The following is a 17,697-nucleotide window of genomic DNA, read 5'->3' as shown; positions in this document are numbered from 1 at the left end:
GATAGAAACATAGATGCTCAGTAAGTTGTTTGCTCATCTTTTTTTTAAAATTAATTTTTATAACTATAACATTTTTTGACAGTACATATGCATAGGTAATTTTTTTTTACAACATTATCCCTTGTACTCTCTTCTGTTCCGAATTTTTCCCCTTCTTCCCTCCACTCCCTCCCCTAGATGGCAGGCATTCCCATACATATTAAATATCTTATAGTAGTATATCCTAGGTACAATATATGTGTGCAGAACCGAATTTTGTTGTTGTTGTTGTTGTTGCAAAGGAAGAATTGTATTCAGAAGGTAAAAATAATCTGGAAAGAAAAACAAAAACAAAAAAATGCTCACAGTTTACACTCATTTCCCAGTGTTCCTTTTCTGGGTGTAGCTGATTCTGTCCATCATTGATCAATTGGAATTGGATTAGCTCTTCTCTATGTTGACGATATCCACTTCCATCAGAATACATCCTCATACAGTATCATTGTTGAAGTGTATAATGATCTCCTGGTTCTGCTCATTTCACTCAGCATCAGTTGATGCAAGTCTCTCCAAGCCTCTCTGTATTCCTCCTGCTGGTCATTTCTTACAGAACAATAATATTCCATAACATTCATATACCATAATTTACCCAATCATTCTCCAATTGATGGACATCCATTCATTTTCCAGTTTCTAGCCACTACAAAAAGGGCTGCCACAAACATTTTGGCACATACAGGTCCCTTTCCCTTCTTTAGTATTTCCTTGGGATATAAGGCCAGTAGTAGCACTGCTGGGTCAAAGGGTTTGCACATTTTGATAACTTTTGGGGCATAATTCCAGATTGCTCTCCAGAATGGTTGGATTCTTTCACAACTCCACCAACAATGCATCAGTGTCCCAGTTTTCCCACAGCCCCTCCAACATTCATCGTTATTTGTTCCTGTCATCTTAGCCAATCTGACAGGTGTGTAATGATATCTCAGAGTTGTCTTAATTTGCATTTCTCTGATCAATAGTGATTTGGAACACTCTTTCATATGAGCGGAAATAGTTTTAATTTCATCATCTGAAAATTGTCTGTTCATATCCTTTGACCATTTATCAATTGGAGAATGGCTTGATTTCTTATAAATTAAAGTCAATTCTCTGTATATTTTGGAGATGAGGCCTTTATCAGAACCTTTAACTGTAAAAATATCTTCTCAATTTGTTACTTCCCTTCTAATCTTCTTTGCATTAGTTTTGTTTGTGCAGAAACCTTTAATTTGGTGTAATCAAAATTTTCTATTTTGTGATTAATAATAGTCTCTAGTTCTCCTTTGGACACAAATTCCTTCCTCCTCCACAAGTCTGAGAGGTAAACCATCCCATGTTCCTCCAATTTATTTATGATTTCGTTCCTTATGCCTAAATCTTGGACCCATTTTGATCTTATCTTAGTATGTGGTGTTAAATGTGGGTCCATGCCTAGTTTCTGCCATTGTTTGCTCATCTTGCAGCAAGTTTGTGACAAAGCCAGGATTGGAGCCCAGAGTTTCTGCCTAGAAGTCTGTTGTTCTTTCAACTATACCATGCACTCTCTTCTATCTTCCTTCCTCACTCCTTCCTTACCCCATCTCACTTTTCTAAAGGTCTCAAAGCTTCAAAAAAGGAAAACATTTCCTCCCAGAAAATCAGGGACATCTCCACTCAAGGAACATTTGAGTTAATGAACCATAGGTTGTGAGATGGGTGGGGATCCATCTTACTATCTTAGCTATATATGCTGTGACATGGGCCTGTTTTTGTTTGGTTTAAACCACAAAACCCAAGCTTATTTGTAGCATGTGAGAGCTGCCTGTGGCCAAGAGTAAAAAGCGATTGACTCTATTTGAAGACTTGTCTATAATTATATTTCTTTCTGGGGACTGTTAAATATACATAACCTCTGATGGAGAATTAGAAGAAATGCCCTTTGAAAACTGAAGTCTGTTTGAGTATAATGGAACATTCTCTTTACCTTGGTCTTGATAGCTAGTTTCAGTTTCATTACTGATACAAGAGTCTCCTTAAATATACTTAGTATCTTTGAGATGGCTTCATCTCTAAAGGAATTTTGATTTGAGAGGCAGTCCTATAATGGAAAGTTTAGCACTGGATTTAGAGGTAGAAGGTGAAAATTTAGATGTGTGTGACCTTGAGCAAATTATTTTTCCTCTATAAATTAAAAGCCCATTTTTTCCTAGGACAGTTATACAAATGCTTTGTGATTATACAATAACCAAATTGGCTTCCTTGCTATTGCCAATCCAAGAAAGTCCACATTTCACCTTTTTACAAGTTGTTTCCCACGCTTGGAATGCTCTCTTCATTTTTATCTCTTGGAATCTCTAGCTGCCTTCAAGGTTCATCACAGGAGGCCTTATTCCCCCATTGTTAATGCTTCTCCCTCTCACTTTGTGTTTAAAGAAGATGCAAAAATATTCTGTACTTATCTGTGGACATATTATATTCCTTAGTAGAATGTAAGTTTCTTGAAGACAGTCAGTCTCATTTTTGAATTTGTATATTCAATGTACATACAATAATGCTTGATAAATGCTTGCTGATTAATTCGGGAAAGAGGTCAGATTAGATTCCAGTTTCTTGAACTGTGGTTTGTGATCCCATGTGGAGTCTCATAACTGAATGTAGGTGTTGTGAAATTGTGATTTATCGTCAGTAAATGTTTGATTTGTATATTTACTTTTTGTACTTATATGCCTGGAGTCATGGAAAAATTTTGCTGGTGAAAAGGGATTGTGAGTTTAAGAACCCAAACTAAATGATCTTTAAGATCCCTTTGAGCTTTAAATAGCATGATCTTGTTATTCTTCTGAGCCAGGTACAGGGAAAGATGGTTGTCAACTCTTGTTGACATTGGGCAGAACTGGCATCCAGCAGACTAAAAAAGCAGACAGAGGTCATAGCAGTAGCAACTAGCTTGGTTACTCCTGAAAAAATCATTTTGTATGTCAGTCATAGGCTGCCAACTTAAGAAGTCCTGGTCTCTCTTTTTTCAAGTTCAGGGAAAGGAAAACTGCTCCAAAGATCATCTAGCACCTCAGCAGTTGGGCTGGGACTAGAAACTGGAATCCTGATGTCTAATCATTGACATCTTTGGTCTTTCCCCTTGAAGTAGCTCTGGGCGTTTACCTCTCCCCTAACTGACCACACACTTCTTGGATTTATTGCAGGTGTGGATGGATGCAGGAACCCAGATCTTCTTCTCCTTTGCCATCTGTCAGGGTTGTCTCACAGCCCTGGGCAGCTACAACAAATATCACAACAACTGTTACAAGTAGGACCCTGTCTACTCTTTGGCTTTCTTAGCTATTCCTCCAAGTTCTAAGATCCTCAGAACAAACAAGAGCAAAGTATCAATGGAATCTATGACCCTAAGAGTCCATTTCATCCACGAATCATCTACCCAAGGAAAGGATGGAGAAGGCATGGCTAGATAATGGTGCATGTGAATAAAACATCATGGTTTTAAAGGACCAAAGATTCAATAAGAATTAACAGTATGCGTAAGCAGACAGAAAGCCTGTGAGAATTTAGATTATGTTAAGAAAGATATAATGAATGAATTGGTAATCCCTCTTAAATCTGTTCTGATCAGATCATATCTATAGTATTGTGCTCTATTTTGAATGTTACCTTTTAGAAAGGACATTGGCAAATATTTTGAGTCTAGTATAGTGAATGGACTAGTCATATGTATAACTTTAATGGTTAGCCTGAAGAAAAATTAAGGGGAACATGATGGCAGAGAAGACATAAGGAGATTTCATGATGTAATGAAAGAATCCTAAAGCTAGGAGAGATTGACCCCATCTGTTTCTTCTTCTTCTTTTTTTTTTTTTTGACTTCCTTTTCTTTTTTCTCTCCCTATTTTTCTTCTCCTCATCTTTGTCTCTCCTTATTTCCCTTTTCCTCTTCTATGTCTAATTTTTTGTGCTCTTCTCTTCCCAGGGATTGCATCGCCCTCTGCTTTCTGAATAGTGCGACCAGCTTTGTAGCTGGTTTTGTTGTTTTCTCCATCTTGGGCTTCATGGCTCAGGAGCAGGGGATACCCATTTCTGAGGTAGCAGAATCAGGTATGTTCTCACACACACATATAAAACCCTGATCTGGAGATCAGATCAAGGAGAAATAATATAAACATTTTAAGGAGGGGTGTGAATGAGAAGATGGGCCCTGAATCATCTTCCATGAGTACTTATCCAGAGCTCCAGGCGTGATAAAAGCTGCAGAGGGGGTTCCTATAGTACACATCTTGCTTGTGGGGGATGTGCTAATGAGCTAATTTTTCATTTCTTAGTTCTGTCCAAGGATCCAGTTATGGCATCCACTTATTCATAGTTGGAAAAAGGGATCTTAGGGTGTAGGGTAAAAGTGAGAAGTTCCTTACCCCTGCTCACTGGTTGGTGTGGCTTGTTTTATAGGTCCTGGGCTAGCCTTCATTGCATTCCCTAAGGCAGTAACCATGATGCCCTTATCTCAACTCTGGTCATGTCTCTTCTTCATTATGCTGATTTTCCTGGGACTGGATAGCCAGGTAAGGGTATCAGAGACATACACCTACTTCTCTCTCCCCCTCCTTTTCAGCTCCTTCCTTTGACAGATGTAATATGACAAACTCCCACCATATTGGACCTTCATACCTCACTGTGGCACTTGTTTCCTATTTGCTAGGCCTTGCCATTTAAATAGATTTTGGAACTGAAAGGATTTTATAGTCCAACTTCTGCATTTTATAACTAACTTAAAGGGAGATGAAAAGCCCTAAATTCACAAAATAATAGTTAGCAGAACCAAGAGTGGTTTCTAGATCCTCTGACTCCAAATCAAAAATTCTATCTCATACATATGGGTGGTATGATTATCTTTCTGTCTGTTGGGCCTTTGGCGTCAGATGTGCCTGCTGATTGAACTCTCTCTAAATTTGTATTAAGCCTAGTTCCCCTCTCCCTCTAGATAAGTAGCATACTTTCTCTGCTATCTCCTGAGCTCCTTTTGACACCTGATTCTCCTCATGGGCTCTCCTATCTTGTCCCTTTAATTTGGATTTGGCAAAATAAAATTGACCTAAGGAAAGAACACAGGAAGGAAGGGTAAGAAGCTGTTAAGATGTATACCCCTCTATATTTCTATAGACCATGTAACCCAGAAAGAATGTACTACCTCTCACCAAAGGACCCCGGCTTTGGGAGGAGCCTCACCTCTAAAGAATAAAATCAGGCTTTTTTAGTGCTCTCTGGTTCATTACACCCTCTCCTCTTGAGTCACAAGAAAAATTTCTTAAAGTTTACTTACAGATTATCAAAAAGGATAATCAGAGTCACATAATGGAAAGATAATCAATGCACAAGGTAGATTAGGTATCAGACTGTTATTTATTTCTTGCATCACCAAAGAAATGCTTGAAACACAAAAGGCTCATGATAAAAACTTAAAGCATAATTGAATAATTCACCATTACTATAATATTTCCTTGGGAGGTAAATACTTAAAACAGTAGAAACATGGAGTACTTTGTGGCATTGCTGATAGACATTTCAACTTTCATCTCAGCTCTATACTGTCCTAGAAATTCATTCAAGATCCGTATCTCCTGGCAAGCCAGGGAGTAGTTTGGGCTCATTTTCTTGGTAGTGGTCATTTTCTCTTCTGAGAAGTTGTTTCAGTGGTTACCTCTTCCTGGGCAATTAGCACCTAAATACTTTTTGAACTCATGAGATTGCTGTCAAGGCATGAAATAGCCCTCTCAATATCACCATTCAGCCACGTTAGCTCAGACCAAGGAACACAGATCAGGAGAGGCAGCTAGGGACTTGAGGTACAATCTTATGTTTATCGAAGCCAGCATATGCTCTCACTGCCAGGTGTGAGCTACACTATCACTTCCAAAGGCCAAAGGCCAAATATCTCCTTCCCGTTCAATCCCAATGTAAGTCTGAGGTGAATGATGCTCAGAGAGACCCCATCACACTTGGCAGATAGGAAGAAAGAGAGGATAGTAGAAGTTGCTTCTCCATAAAGTCGTCTGAATGAGCAGCTCTTCTTGCTCAATGACCAATCATTCTTGATGAAAACCATCAATGACATCTTAATGCTATCATAGGAACCAGGGACCAATAAAGTGACTGTTTCATCATCACAGATCCAAATCCTTCAGAGCTAAGCTTGAACACATGTCTGTCTGGAAATGGCTCAGGATCCAACAGATCAGAGAGCTCCCAATTACCCCCATTGCATTACTCTATCACTGACCCCAGTTCTTGACTTGACAGGCTCACGTATCTCTTCTTCCTCTCTTCTTTCTCTCCTTCATTCCTTTGTTCTTCCTTCCTTCCTTCATTCGTTCGTTCCTTCCCTCCTTCCTTCCTTCCCTCCTTCTTTCCCTCTTTCCTTCCTTCCTTCCTTCCTTCCTTCCTTCCTTCCTTCCTTCCTTCCTTCCTTCCTTCCTTCCTTCCTTCCTTCTTTTCCTCCCTCTCTTCCTTCCTTCCATGTTCCCTCCCTCTTTTTAAAATTAGTATCAGGGAATTAAAATTAGGTTTTTCAAAAGGACTTTGGAAATTTCAAGTTGTAGAGCACAGCAATAATATCCTAAAACATCCCTAATCTAGTTAAACAAGCTGGCCCAATCTTCCTTGTGGGTTCTCTAGCCAAGGCTCTCATGATTGGCTCTCTTCCAATCACTTCCCATTTTCTTCTTGTCTTCTTTCCTCTTCCTATTTCTTTTTGGGCCAGTATTTCTAACCAGCTGAGTAGCCACTTTATAATGGATCCATCATTCTGGAGATGCACAATCCTCCCCAGCCAGGCTTAGATGAGTGTAGATTCCAAAATCTGCATTCATATTTATTTCCATATTCTAAAGATTTGTGATTTGATTTCATGCTCTTGAGTCCTTCCCTCTCCTGATACAGGTAGCAAGCTATTTATACCTTAGAGATAGATTCATGATCAACTGTGACTGAAAAAAAAAAAAAAAAAAAAAAAAAAAAAAGCCCATACAGACCAAGCTTCTGATAATGAACCTTTATGAGCTGAGCCAACTTGGGCCTGAGATAAGAGGCCATCATACCTGAAGCCTTTCCAGCTTGCTAGATTCTACCAGGGTGGGACCATGACATGACCTCTTTGAGTACAGAGCCTTTGAGACTTCAGGGCTGTCTCTGTGTCACATTAAGACCACATAGGATGATGTTAGTTCTACCTGCACATTTTTCTCCCCACTACTACCTGAATGGCCACTTTCTCATAATTTGCTTTAGCCCCGATCTCCCTTTCCTTGCTACTCAGCATCTCCCCATTCAGCTCCCAATTTCCTCCCATATTTCCGAATGTATATATCCTGAGGGAAATAAGAAGCAGCAGTAGAGGTCTTCCCTGGGGGAGAAGGACAAGGGGAAGAGGGAGAATAGCCTGCCCTCACCTTTCCCTCTCCCCTCCCAACCTCCTCCCCTCCCCCACCCACAGTTTGTCTGTGTGGAGTGCCTGGTGACGGCCTCCATGGACATGTTCCCCAGGCAGCTACGGAAATCAGGGAGGCGAGAGCTCCTCATCCTTTTTATTGCTGTCGTGTGCTACTTGTTTGGACTGCTTCTTGTCACCGAGGTAAGTGGGCAAGCATGTTGGACCCCATTCTGCAAAAGGGCACTAAGGAGCCTCTTCCTATCTATTTGTAGTCTAGCCCATGACACAGATGGAATGGGACCTTATGCAGTTGTACCTTCTGTTCATGGATTAACTCAGCCCCATGGGAAGAACTGGAAGGGGAGGAAGGGTGGATCCCCAAGGGCTCACCCCAATTTAGTATGAAGAAAAACCTCACAAGAGCCATTTGGGACATCTTCTGTCCCTAAGTTGCCTAGATATTTTTAGTTCTTAAAAGACTCTTTTCTATGAGTGACTCCTGGTGAATTTACCTGTCCCAGGCCATAGATATTCTCCCCTAAGAGCTCAACTTTTCTCTTTCTTCCACAGGGTGGGATGTACATATTCCAACTATTTGATTATTATGCTTCCAGTGGAATGTGCTTACTTTTCCTTTCATTTTTCGAGGTGATCTGCATTAGCTGGGTATATGGTAAGCATAGGGAAGGGAGGGAGGGAGAAGAAGATGGGGCAAGGATGGGGTATGATACGAAGAATATTTGAAACCCAGACTGGACCAGAGCCATAACAAATTGGAATCTGGCTCCTCTGGTGCAAGGATTATCATCTAGCAATTTGTAACTGTTATGATGACATTTCTCTTACATTTCAAAAGCTTTATGATTTCATTAATGTTGATACTTCTTCCACTAAGACAATTTCTCCTCTCCTTGGTACACAGTAATAAATTAGCATCTTGTGGTTAACCCTCTATTGATGCTTCTCTTTGAAAGTAGCCAGGATGATATTTGAATATCTGGCATCCAGTCTCTTACACAACCCTTGCAAGATCCTGCTAGATATTTTGTTCTGCTAGCACAGCCTTGTGTGGCTCAAAGTCACAAATATAATGCTACTTTGTCAGGAAAGTTGGAAGGAAATTTGGAGATTATCTTATCCAGCTTCCCCCAGTGAAGGACCATCCTTACAACAGTGATGTCAACCTCAAATAAAAAGGGAGGCAGGGAGCAGGTGTGTGCTACTCTGCAGGTAGCAGACAGATTTACGAAAACATGTTAGCATTATTTATGTTAGTATATACTGTGCTGGAACATGCTGGCTTTCTTAGTACTTCTCAGTTTCTTTTAAATTTCATTATTTTCTTTAAAAGGAAGACTTATTAGATGTCAGATAAGAATGGAGGAAAAAAAGAATTTCACTGTGTAAAATTATCTCCATGTGATTTTGATTATATATATATAGGGTTTGGGGTGGGATACTTAGGGAGCACAGTGCTTAGAGCGCTAGACCTGAAATCAGGGACACTAATCTTACCTATGGGATCCTGGGCACGTCACTTCACCCTCTTTTTCCTCAATTTCCTCATCAGTAAAATGAACTAACAAAGGAAATGACAAAGTACTTAAATATCTTTGCCAAGAAAATCCCAAATAAGGTCATGAAGAGTTTGATACAACTGAAAAATGATTGAATGACAAGATTTGGGAGCCAAGGACTTTAGCTAAGGAAAATGAATTAATATTATATCTAGGAATGGGGAATACATGTAGGTATTCAATCTTAATAGCTCATAATTTTTATAGCACTCTAAAATGCTTATTTTCTTCCACTTCCTATTGAAATGTAAGCTGGATATGGATAAGCACTATTGCTTTTGTCTTTGGATCTCTAGCATACTACCTGACAGATATTAACAGCTTAATAAATTCTCAGTTTATTGATTGATATAGCTAGAATGATTGAAGCCATTAGAATATTCTGTGGTGAAATTAATCAGTTTAAATGTGAAAATTCACATGGCCAAATTTAGTTGGCTGCTTGCCACTTAAGTTACATTTTAATTAAAATAAATAATAAAATAGAAATTAGCTTGCTCTAAATTTTCAGTGCATAGCAGAATCTATCCAGGTTTCCTCTACTTCCTTGCTATAACTTTCAAGATTGAAGCATCATTTTCTTAGAAATTACTCATCATTTCCCCCCTCAGCATTCAATTATATATAATGAAATAAATGTACATTAGCAGTTCCATATTCTCCCTTTTGAACTATGTTAAAGTTTTGCATATGGAAGTATATTTTATACATATTTTAAATACACACAATATTGGTACTTTTTTCTCCTTTTGTAAGCTGTAGATTTATGATATTGTCTAAAGTAGTCTAATTAGACCATAAACTGAAATACTTCATATTTTTAATTACTTATTTTTAAGATAGCTTAAAGTACTTTAAATTCTCATTTTACTGCTGAACATTCAAAACAGGATGGAAAAAAAAAACTTAATTCAAAGCTTACTTTGAATTCATTTTAGCCTTCTCTGAACTACATTTATTGTTTTCCCTATGAGCTTCTTGAAGGCCAACACAGGTAGAGTAAATACTGGGACTAAAAGAAATGTCATCTTGTCTAATGTTAAAAAAAAAATAGAAAATGTTTATTATGCAACAGCATTGATCTTTCTAATATACCTACTTTTATTTGCCCTGTTTAACAAGACAAAAGAAAATATGATTAGCATGAAAAATGTTTTTATTCATTTTGGTAAATATTCTCCAATTACATTTTAATCTTTTTCAAGCCATACTCTAAGTGCCCATCTGACATCTTTGCCCTACACTATTCCTAAGAAATGGACAGCAAACCTTTCCTTGGACATAACCATGAGAACTCACTGTGTCTCTAGGCAGATCTAGATCAGGCAGATCTATTATTATTGCTCATTATTGTTTTCCCTGATCATTCCTGATGCTAATAGCAGCTGACTTTATATAGCATGTTGCAGTTTGCAAATCTCCTTATGAGCTATTTAATATATGTCTAATGACGACCTTGTTAGATAATGACTATAGATGTTATTCCCATTTTATAGATGAAGAAAATGAAATTCAGGGAGATTAATTAGTCAGGATCACATAGTTCCCAAAGCCTAGAAGAATGTCTGGAATATAGTAAATTTTTAAAAGGCTTGTTAAAATGAATTGAGAGGTGAGATTTGAATCTTTGTCTTTTTAACTCCAAGTGTAGTACTTTCTGCTTTCTTCTAATTTTTTTTTTAATTGAACGTATACTTGACTTCCACATCATTATAATGACTTAAGATGAGATTCAACTGAGAATATAAGAATCCCAAGCACTTTTAAAGAGCTTCTATAATAATTAGCATCTTGGTTCTTTTGGAACCAACCCCATAAAGCTAAACTAGTAAAGGCTTCTTCCTACTATACTCATGTGTGGTAACTAATACAGGAAAAAGTCGTTACTTGACTGGCCGTTGGTCATGTCCTTTCTTGATAGCAGAGCTGTGAATACACTTCCCATTCTTTTGATTTTCAGTCTATGACAAACCTGAAGATCTCTAAAAAGCACTTTCTAAATACACATTGTTATCTCTTTGACTTTCACCATTTTATGAAGGAGGAAGCCAAGACTATGGGGGTTGCAGGACTTTTCCCTGGTTTCATAGATAGTATCAGAGGCAAAATTTAAACTTACATCCTCCCTGATTCCAGATTTTTATGCCATACTGATCTGCTCTCACTTTGATAGACCTCCATACCCTCCCCATCTCTTTATCTCTCAATGATAATTTTGAGACGAGTCTTCCCATCTCCAAATAGGGAGGAGGAACAGTAAATCACCATGACAATTCCTTTCTAGCTTGTGATAACATCATTCTCTCATTCCTATTCCATCTCTGCTCCTGCTATTTCCCTCGTTCCAGGAGCTGACCGTTTCTATGATAATGTTGAAGATATGATTGGCTACCGGCCATGGCCACTGGTGAAGATCTGCTGGCTCTTCCTAACTCCAGGACTTTGCCTGGTATGTTATACTTCAATCCAGCTACTTTTCTCTCAAACTAGAACTCTTGGGGAAGCAGGGAAAAGGAAATCTAAGTCACATATTTTATTTTTTTGTCTAACATGGTATTGTTTTTGTCTTTATATCATTTTTGGTTTTGCCTTTGTATCATTTGTGCTAGCATAGGACTGTGTATATGATAGGTACTTAATTCATGTTTATTTAAATTAATTGACGATTTTCTTGAGTAATTGTTCTAACAGTCCTGCATATCTTTTCAGTATCTCTTCTTAGATTTATTCTAGCCCAATCTTACTATTTTCTCTCTACTTATCAATGTAGCTAATTGTGTAGTTTTCTTTTCTTTTATTTATATGCCTGTGTCTGTTCCTCTGTGTTCATTTTGCCCATCATTTTTAAGGTTTTTTTCCTTTCTTCTTCCTTTGCATTCTGTGTGGAAGGGAAAATTTAGATACTCTGTGTTTCTTGACATTAAATCTGTCTCTCTGTCTTTATTTCTTTCTTTCTCCCCCTACCCCTCTATATACATACACATTTATATGTATATACATATAAACACATATTATATACAGTATCAACATGCATTGCAATATGTGCATATTAATAACATGCATGATATATGTAAATATTACCGGTACAACTGTACATATATGTATAACATAACATACTTGTATAAAAAGTATATTTTATACAAAAATTATATATTTATAAACTTTACTGTGTAGAGGGAGTATTCATTGAGTTTATTTATTGAAATTCTTCTTGTCTTCATATATTTTATATTATTCAGAAACAAAATTAATATTTTGTAGAGATAATCCTACAACAGAAAGTTCAATTTATAGTTTTTGATTCATCAAACAAAACAATCGTGAACTTGGGAGGTTCTTCCTGGAGATAATCTCTTTTTAGAAAATCAAGATCTTGTCCAGAGTATAACCTAAATCAAGGAAACTTTGTTTGATTAATAGGAACTTTCTCTCTATCTTTTCTTAATTTCATGTATTTTTCAGTTTCTTCCTAAGCCTGTTTTTTTTTTAAAGGAAGATTAATTAGATAATTGGTCAGAATGGAAGAAAAATAATTTCAGCATGTGAAATTGTCTCCATGGGATTTATGTTAAATATACATAAAGTTTGAGGACTTTAACTCAGAACACTAAATCAATATTATATAACAGACAATGATATCATATAGTTATTAATACATAATATTAATACAATAATTAATATAATGATATAATTAATATATTATATGTTAATATAATATTATGTAAGTTATATTTAGGAATGGAGTAGGATAAAGATTTAGTATGCTTCTATGTATTCAATCTTAATAACTCACATTTTTATAGCACTTTAAGATTTTTAAAGCAAATTCCTCACAAATATAATTCCCATTTTTAGATAAGGACAGTTGCCAAAGTCCACATAACTAGTAAGCACTGGAGCTAATATATTCCTGACTCTTAGCATAGAATTCTTTCCTATATATCCCTCTATTAGCTCCTCCTTCCTATCTCCTCCATTCCATATCTCTGTCCCTAAAATAAATAAAGGACTTCCCGAGTCTCTTACCTTGCTCTCTGATCCCTACCCCCCACAAAGGAGATTTGCTCCTTCCAGTGCCTGTCGGACTTGCCATCTGTTTCCAGTTATGTCCAGAAGAACCCTCCATCCCCGACATGTGTTGATCCTTCAAATGCCTTAATAAAGGTCACTTTTGGGGATAACAACATTAATATCCTCGCTGCTAGACTGTAATTAGATGTATACCAGCTTGCAAGTAGCAGGATAGACTAAAAAAACCTTCATAAATAATGTTTAAAGATTCAACAGTTCTGAATTTATTTATTTTTCACATTTTGAAGACAACTCCTGAATCATTCCTATACTCAGGCTCTATCCCTCCATATTTCCAAGGTTCCTTGTATTTTAATCTTTGCCATATTTTGGTGACACAAAAAAGTAAAGAACGGGAAGAGGGGGTTTTGAAAATAACCAAAACCTTCCAGGATTTATCTAAATGGATGACAAATATTATGTTTCATGTGGACAAAAATGGCATCACCAGAAGAACCCCTAATATATTGCCACTGATTATGAAGTCTTGAGCATGAAATAAAGACTATAAGTGCACAGATTATGTTTTCTTCACTCTTGCCCATTGAAGCCAAGGAATGCAGAAAGAAAAAAAAATTAACTTGGAAAATGAACAACTGATGGTATCTGAGAAAGCCATTTGTAATTCTGGACCCCAGCCTACAAGACTGAGAGATTTCTGGTCAAAGATGGAGTACACCTAACACAAGCTATTGAGAATGTATTTGTCTTGTAAATTTAATCAAAAGGGCCTTAATCAAAAATGTTAGGAAAATGAGAAGACTGATTATATCTGATTATATTCCTAAAAGTTAGATGTTATAGAGTGGACATAAACAAAAAAACAATAGCAGTTGAGAAAACCAGAAATTCACAAGGGATAAGAAATCAAGAAGAACCATTTGTAGTAGAACTCTACATTCCCAAATGCCTATACAAAAATGCCCCCATTTTTAGGCAACATGTAAGAACAACTAGACATAACATAGACTAACATAAGGTAACAAATTTGTCCTCATAGATATCACTTCATCCTTAGTGAGATGAAACTCATGACTAATCCTTAGCTTTTGATAGATAAGCCTTATTCAGAACTAGGATAAATTAAGAGAAAGAAAAAGGGAATATAAGAGGATACTTTTGTACAGAAGATGGAAAAAATATCAGGAAGAATAATAAATATGGGTGTGGCTTCATCCAGTTGTTTCAGTAAGGCTAAAACTAAGGATGAATTGAGGGGAGAAAACAACAAGCATTTTAAGCTATGTGGAGGAAGGGACAAGGAATAAAAATGGGGAAGGACCCTTGTTGGGGATGAAAGGGACAGGTCTGACTGACAACTGGAGGGAAAAAAACCAGAGCTACATAATTCTTACTTTCTGCTTTCTCTGAAAAGGAGAATGACCTTTGCATGGGAAATGAGAAATCAAAGTGACTAATATTCAAGATAAGTAAGGAGACAGTAAGAGACCACTTAGTAGCCCTTGATGAATTCAGTATTTCCCTTTGGATTTCTTTTTTTTTTAATTTTTAAATGATTTAATTTCTTTTTCTTTTGGGGGGTAACATTTTTCCCTAGTTTTCCTCTCTTCACCAAACAAAAAAATAAGACATAATCCTTGAAATAAATAAGTATAATAAAGCAAAACAAATTTACATATTTCCATGCCCCCAGATATTCATCTCATTCTCCACCTATTTTAATAGGTTGGAGATAATGTGCTTCATGATTGGTTCTTTGGAGTTGAGATTGATTATGTTAGCACATTTTTTATTAAGTATTTCATATTCTTTTTGTGGGGGAAAATAGAGAGATCTAGATTAGAAGCTAATACAACCAGATGGATTCAAAACTGGTTGAATGGGCTGTAGGTGTTAATATTATAGTTGTTGATGGTTCAGCATCAACGTGGCAGGAGATTGCTATTGAGTATCCCAGGGGTCTGTGCTTGGTCCCATGTTGTTTAATATTTTTATCAATGACTTATATGTCCTAATATACTCATTATATTTGCAGATGAAACAGAACTGAGAAAGATAGCTAACATATGAGATGACAGAATCAGCCTCCAAAAGGATCTCAACAGACTATGTATTAGGCTGAATCTAATAAGTCAAAATTCAATAGGGATAAGTGCAAAGACTTGCACTTGGGTATGAAAAGATCAACATTGCAAATACAAGATATGAGAGGCATGGATATAGAGCAGCTATTCTAGGTTTTATAGTGGGCTGTAAGCTCAATATGTGATTTAGCTACTAAAAAATCCAATGTAATCTTGGATTGTATGAAGAGGAGCATAGCTTTTAGGAAAAAGGAAGTGATAATCCCATGGTAGTCTGTCTTTATCACACTATATCTAGAGTAGTACATTAAGTTCTGCCACTATGCCTCCAGAAAGACATTGATAAACTAGAGAATACACGGATAAGGGCAAGCAAAGCTACGAATGGCTTGTCCATGATATATGGGAATTGATTTCCAGGAATGAATATGTTTAGCTTGAGAAGAGAAAACTCAGGGGAAGACATGATAACTGACTTTAAATTTTTGAGGACCTAGCATATGAAAAGAGATATGTTATCATGAGGAGTCCTTTCGTGTATGAATTGGTCTAAATGGCTATTGAAGTCCATCTCTCAAATGAATGTGAATGGTTTATCATGGGCCATCCTCCTACCCATCACTATCCCTTCTTCTTTTCCTCAGGCCACATTTCTGTTCTCTCTGATCAAGTACACACCACTCAAATATAATAATGTCTACACATACCCACCATGGGGTTACTCAATTGGTTGGATGCTGGCACTGTCTTCCATGTTCTGTGTCCCACTCTTCTTCATTATAGGCTTACTGAAGATGCAAGGATCTTTCAAGAAGGTAAGAGGATAGGAGGAGGTGGGAGATGGAAAGGGACTGCAGGGAACAAAATCTGATGCCTGAGAGTTCACATGGAAGTCACACTAAAAGTATTAATTACCTGGTTTGCTATCATGTAACACTAAAGGGTACCCTCTGACATTTTCCATGTCATGAGTGTGATTCTATTAGAACACATTTCATAAGTAGGAAAGAAAATCCCATCGAGGCCCTGTGGTATGAATGTTTTTGTGTACCTTTGTACACATGTGCAAAAGAGGCCCATTGGAATGCACAATATAATAAGGATGAAGAAAATTTTCTTTGGATTGTACCATAATATGAATGGATGAGGTGCCGGGTCATTTCCATTTAGCTCATCTTCAAATATCAGGCAATGGATTAATCTTCACTGATCTAGCAAATTATAGGAAAAGAAAGGAGGTCCTACTGATCCATTGGCTTTTACACCACACTGCTTGATTTTAAGAATGGTTCTCTCTTTATCCACCTTCATTTTGTCTGTTCTCTCCACAGCGCTTTCGACAACTTATCTCTCCAGCCTTGGATCTGCCACAGCCCAAGCAGTATTCTGATGGTGTTCATAGCCTGGGTTATTCACCTTCTCCAGCTAAAGAAGGACTGATGACCTTGGAGAAGGAGACTCACCTGTAGAACATGATGGGAACCTGGGGAGATTTTTAGACCAGAAACTTGAGACTCCCCATTCCCTTATTAGCATCCCCTTGTCCTAATTCTTCCAAGCAAAAAATGGGAATGCAAGTGGTTTCCCTTATAGCAAGGGCCAAATTCCTGTCCTTTCCTCAAGTGATGCAGCTATATTCCTAACTGCTTCTTCTTGAGTGGGTATAAATGATTTGGATAAAGATACCACCAATGGTACATGCCATGTTATGAAAGGATGTCTTATTGGAACACACTATCTTGTGAGAGGAAAGGACTCATTTTGCAATTCAGTACATTGTGAAAATTAGAGGGAGGTCGGAGAGGGGGTTATCTGGCGTATATTATACAATGAGGGACCTTTCAATGGTCACACCCCATGCAGTGTGGGTTGTATATAGGAAAGGGAACCTTGTTGGAACATATCTCTGCTGAGAAGATTATGAATGGATCACACTATGTGTATAAGGGAATTTTAGGTGAAAAATACCATGTGCTGATGTGGAGGTTCCCTTGAGACATGCAGTCATGGGAATAACATTAAAAATGTGTCCATTATGTTTCAGTACTTCCATTAAAATTGGCTAGTGGACAATCATGTCCTCAACTTTATCCTGGAAACTCTTCCCCAGGGACAGAGGAAATAGGAAGGGAAGAAAGAGGAAATAATTTAGAACTTGGTGGTTATAATCTAGAATTTGATGATTTAACCCTAAAGCTTATAGGAAACTCTTGCTTCTAAGTAAAGAGTACTAGCCAAAATGAAAGTTTTTGCCCTGCTACTATTGACTCCCAGTTCTGGATCTTTAGAAGTAATGATTTCTCATTAGTGGTCCCATAATTTTATGTTCTCATTCTCACAAAAACAGTGGCATCAAGACGTGGAACAGGGAGAGTTTTGTCATAGAAGAAATTGGACACATAGTTTTTCCTTTTTCCTCTGCCCTTGCCCCACTCCTTCATCTATCTTTTTTTTTTTTTTTTTTTTACACCCCCTGACCTGGACTCATACAAATTATTTGACTTTAGAGAAAAGTTTAAAGCAAGACATAGAAATAAATTTGTTAAGTTCTTAGAGCCAGTTGGGGAGAGTGAGGGGAG

At 37.3% G+C, this 17,697-nt stretch overlaps 1 protein-coding gene across 7 annotated transcripts in view; it reads left to right on the top strand.

Annotated features, from left to right (window-relative positions):
- SLC6A12 (solute carrier family 6 member 12) overlaps nucleotides 1–17,188 on the top strand; it is a 41,391-nt gene extending 24,203 nt beyond the window's left edge. For all 7 annotated transcript variants that reach the window (XM_074269333.1, XM_074269329.1, XM_074269330.1 and 4 more), the window contains 8 exons: nucleotides 3,198–3,301; nucleotides 3,976–4,100; nucleotides 4,449–4,561; nucleotides 7,489–7,626; nucleotides 7,996–8,098; nucleotides 11,351–11,451; nucleotides 15,763–15,933; nucleotides 16,450–17,188. In XM_074269333.1, coding sequence (XP_074125434.1) covers nucleotides 3,198–3,301; nucleotides 3,976–4,100; nucleotides 4,449–4,561; nucleotides 7,489–7,626; nucleotides 7,996–8,098; nucleotides 11,351–11,451; nucleotides 15,763–15,933; nucleotides 16,450–16,587 — 993 coding nt within the window. In that variant the 3' untranslated portion in view covers nucleotides 16,588–17,188. The remainder of the gene's footprint in view (nucleotides 1–3,197; nucleotides 3,302–3,975; nucleotides 4,101–4,448; nucleotides 4,562–7,488; nucleotides 7,627–7,995; nucleotides 8,099–11,350; nucleotides 11,452–15,762; nucleotides 15,934–16,449) is intronic.
- Nucleotides 17,189–17,697: the final 509 nt, after the last annotated feature.

The sequence above is a fragment of the Sminthopsis crassicaudata genome, chromosome 5 (assembly GCF_048593235.1).
Source record: "Sminthopsis crassicaudata isolate SCR6 chromosome 5, ASM4859323v1, whole genome shotgun sequence".
Lineage (NCBI taxonomy): Eukaryota > Metazoa > Chordata > Mammalia > Dasyuromorphia > Dasyuridae > Sminthopsis > Sminthopsis crassicaudata.
The sequence above is the reverse complement of the archived record's forward strand: the minus strand, read 5'-3'. Positions and strand labels throughout refer to the sequence as shown.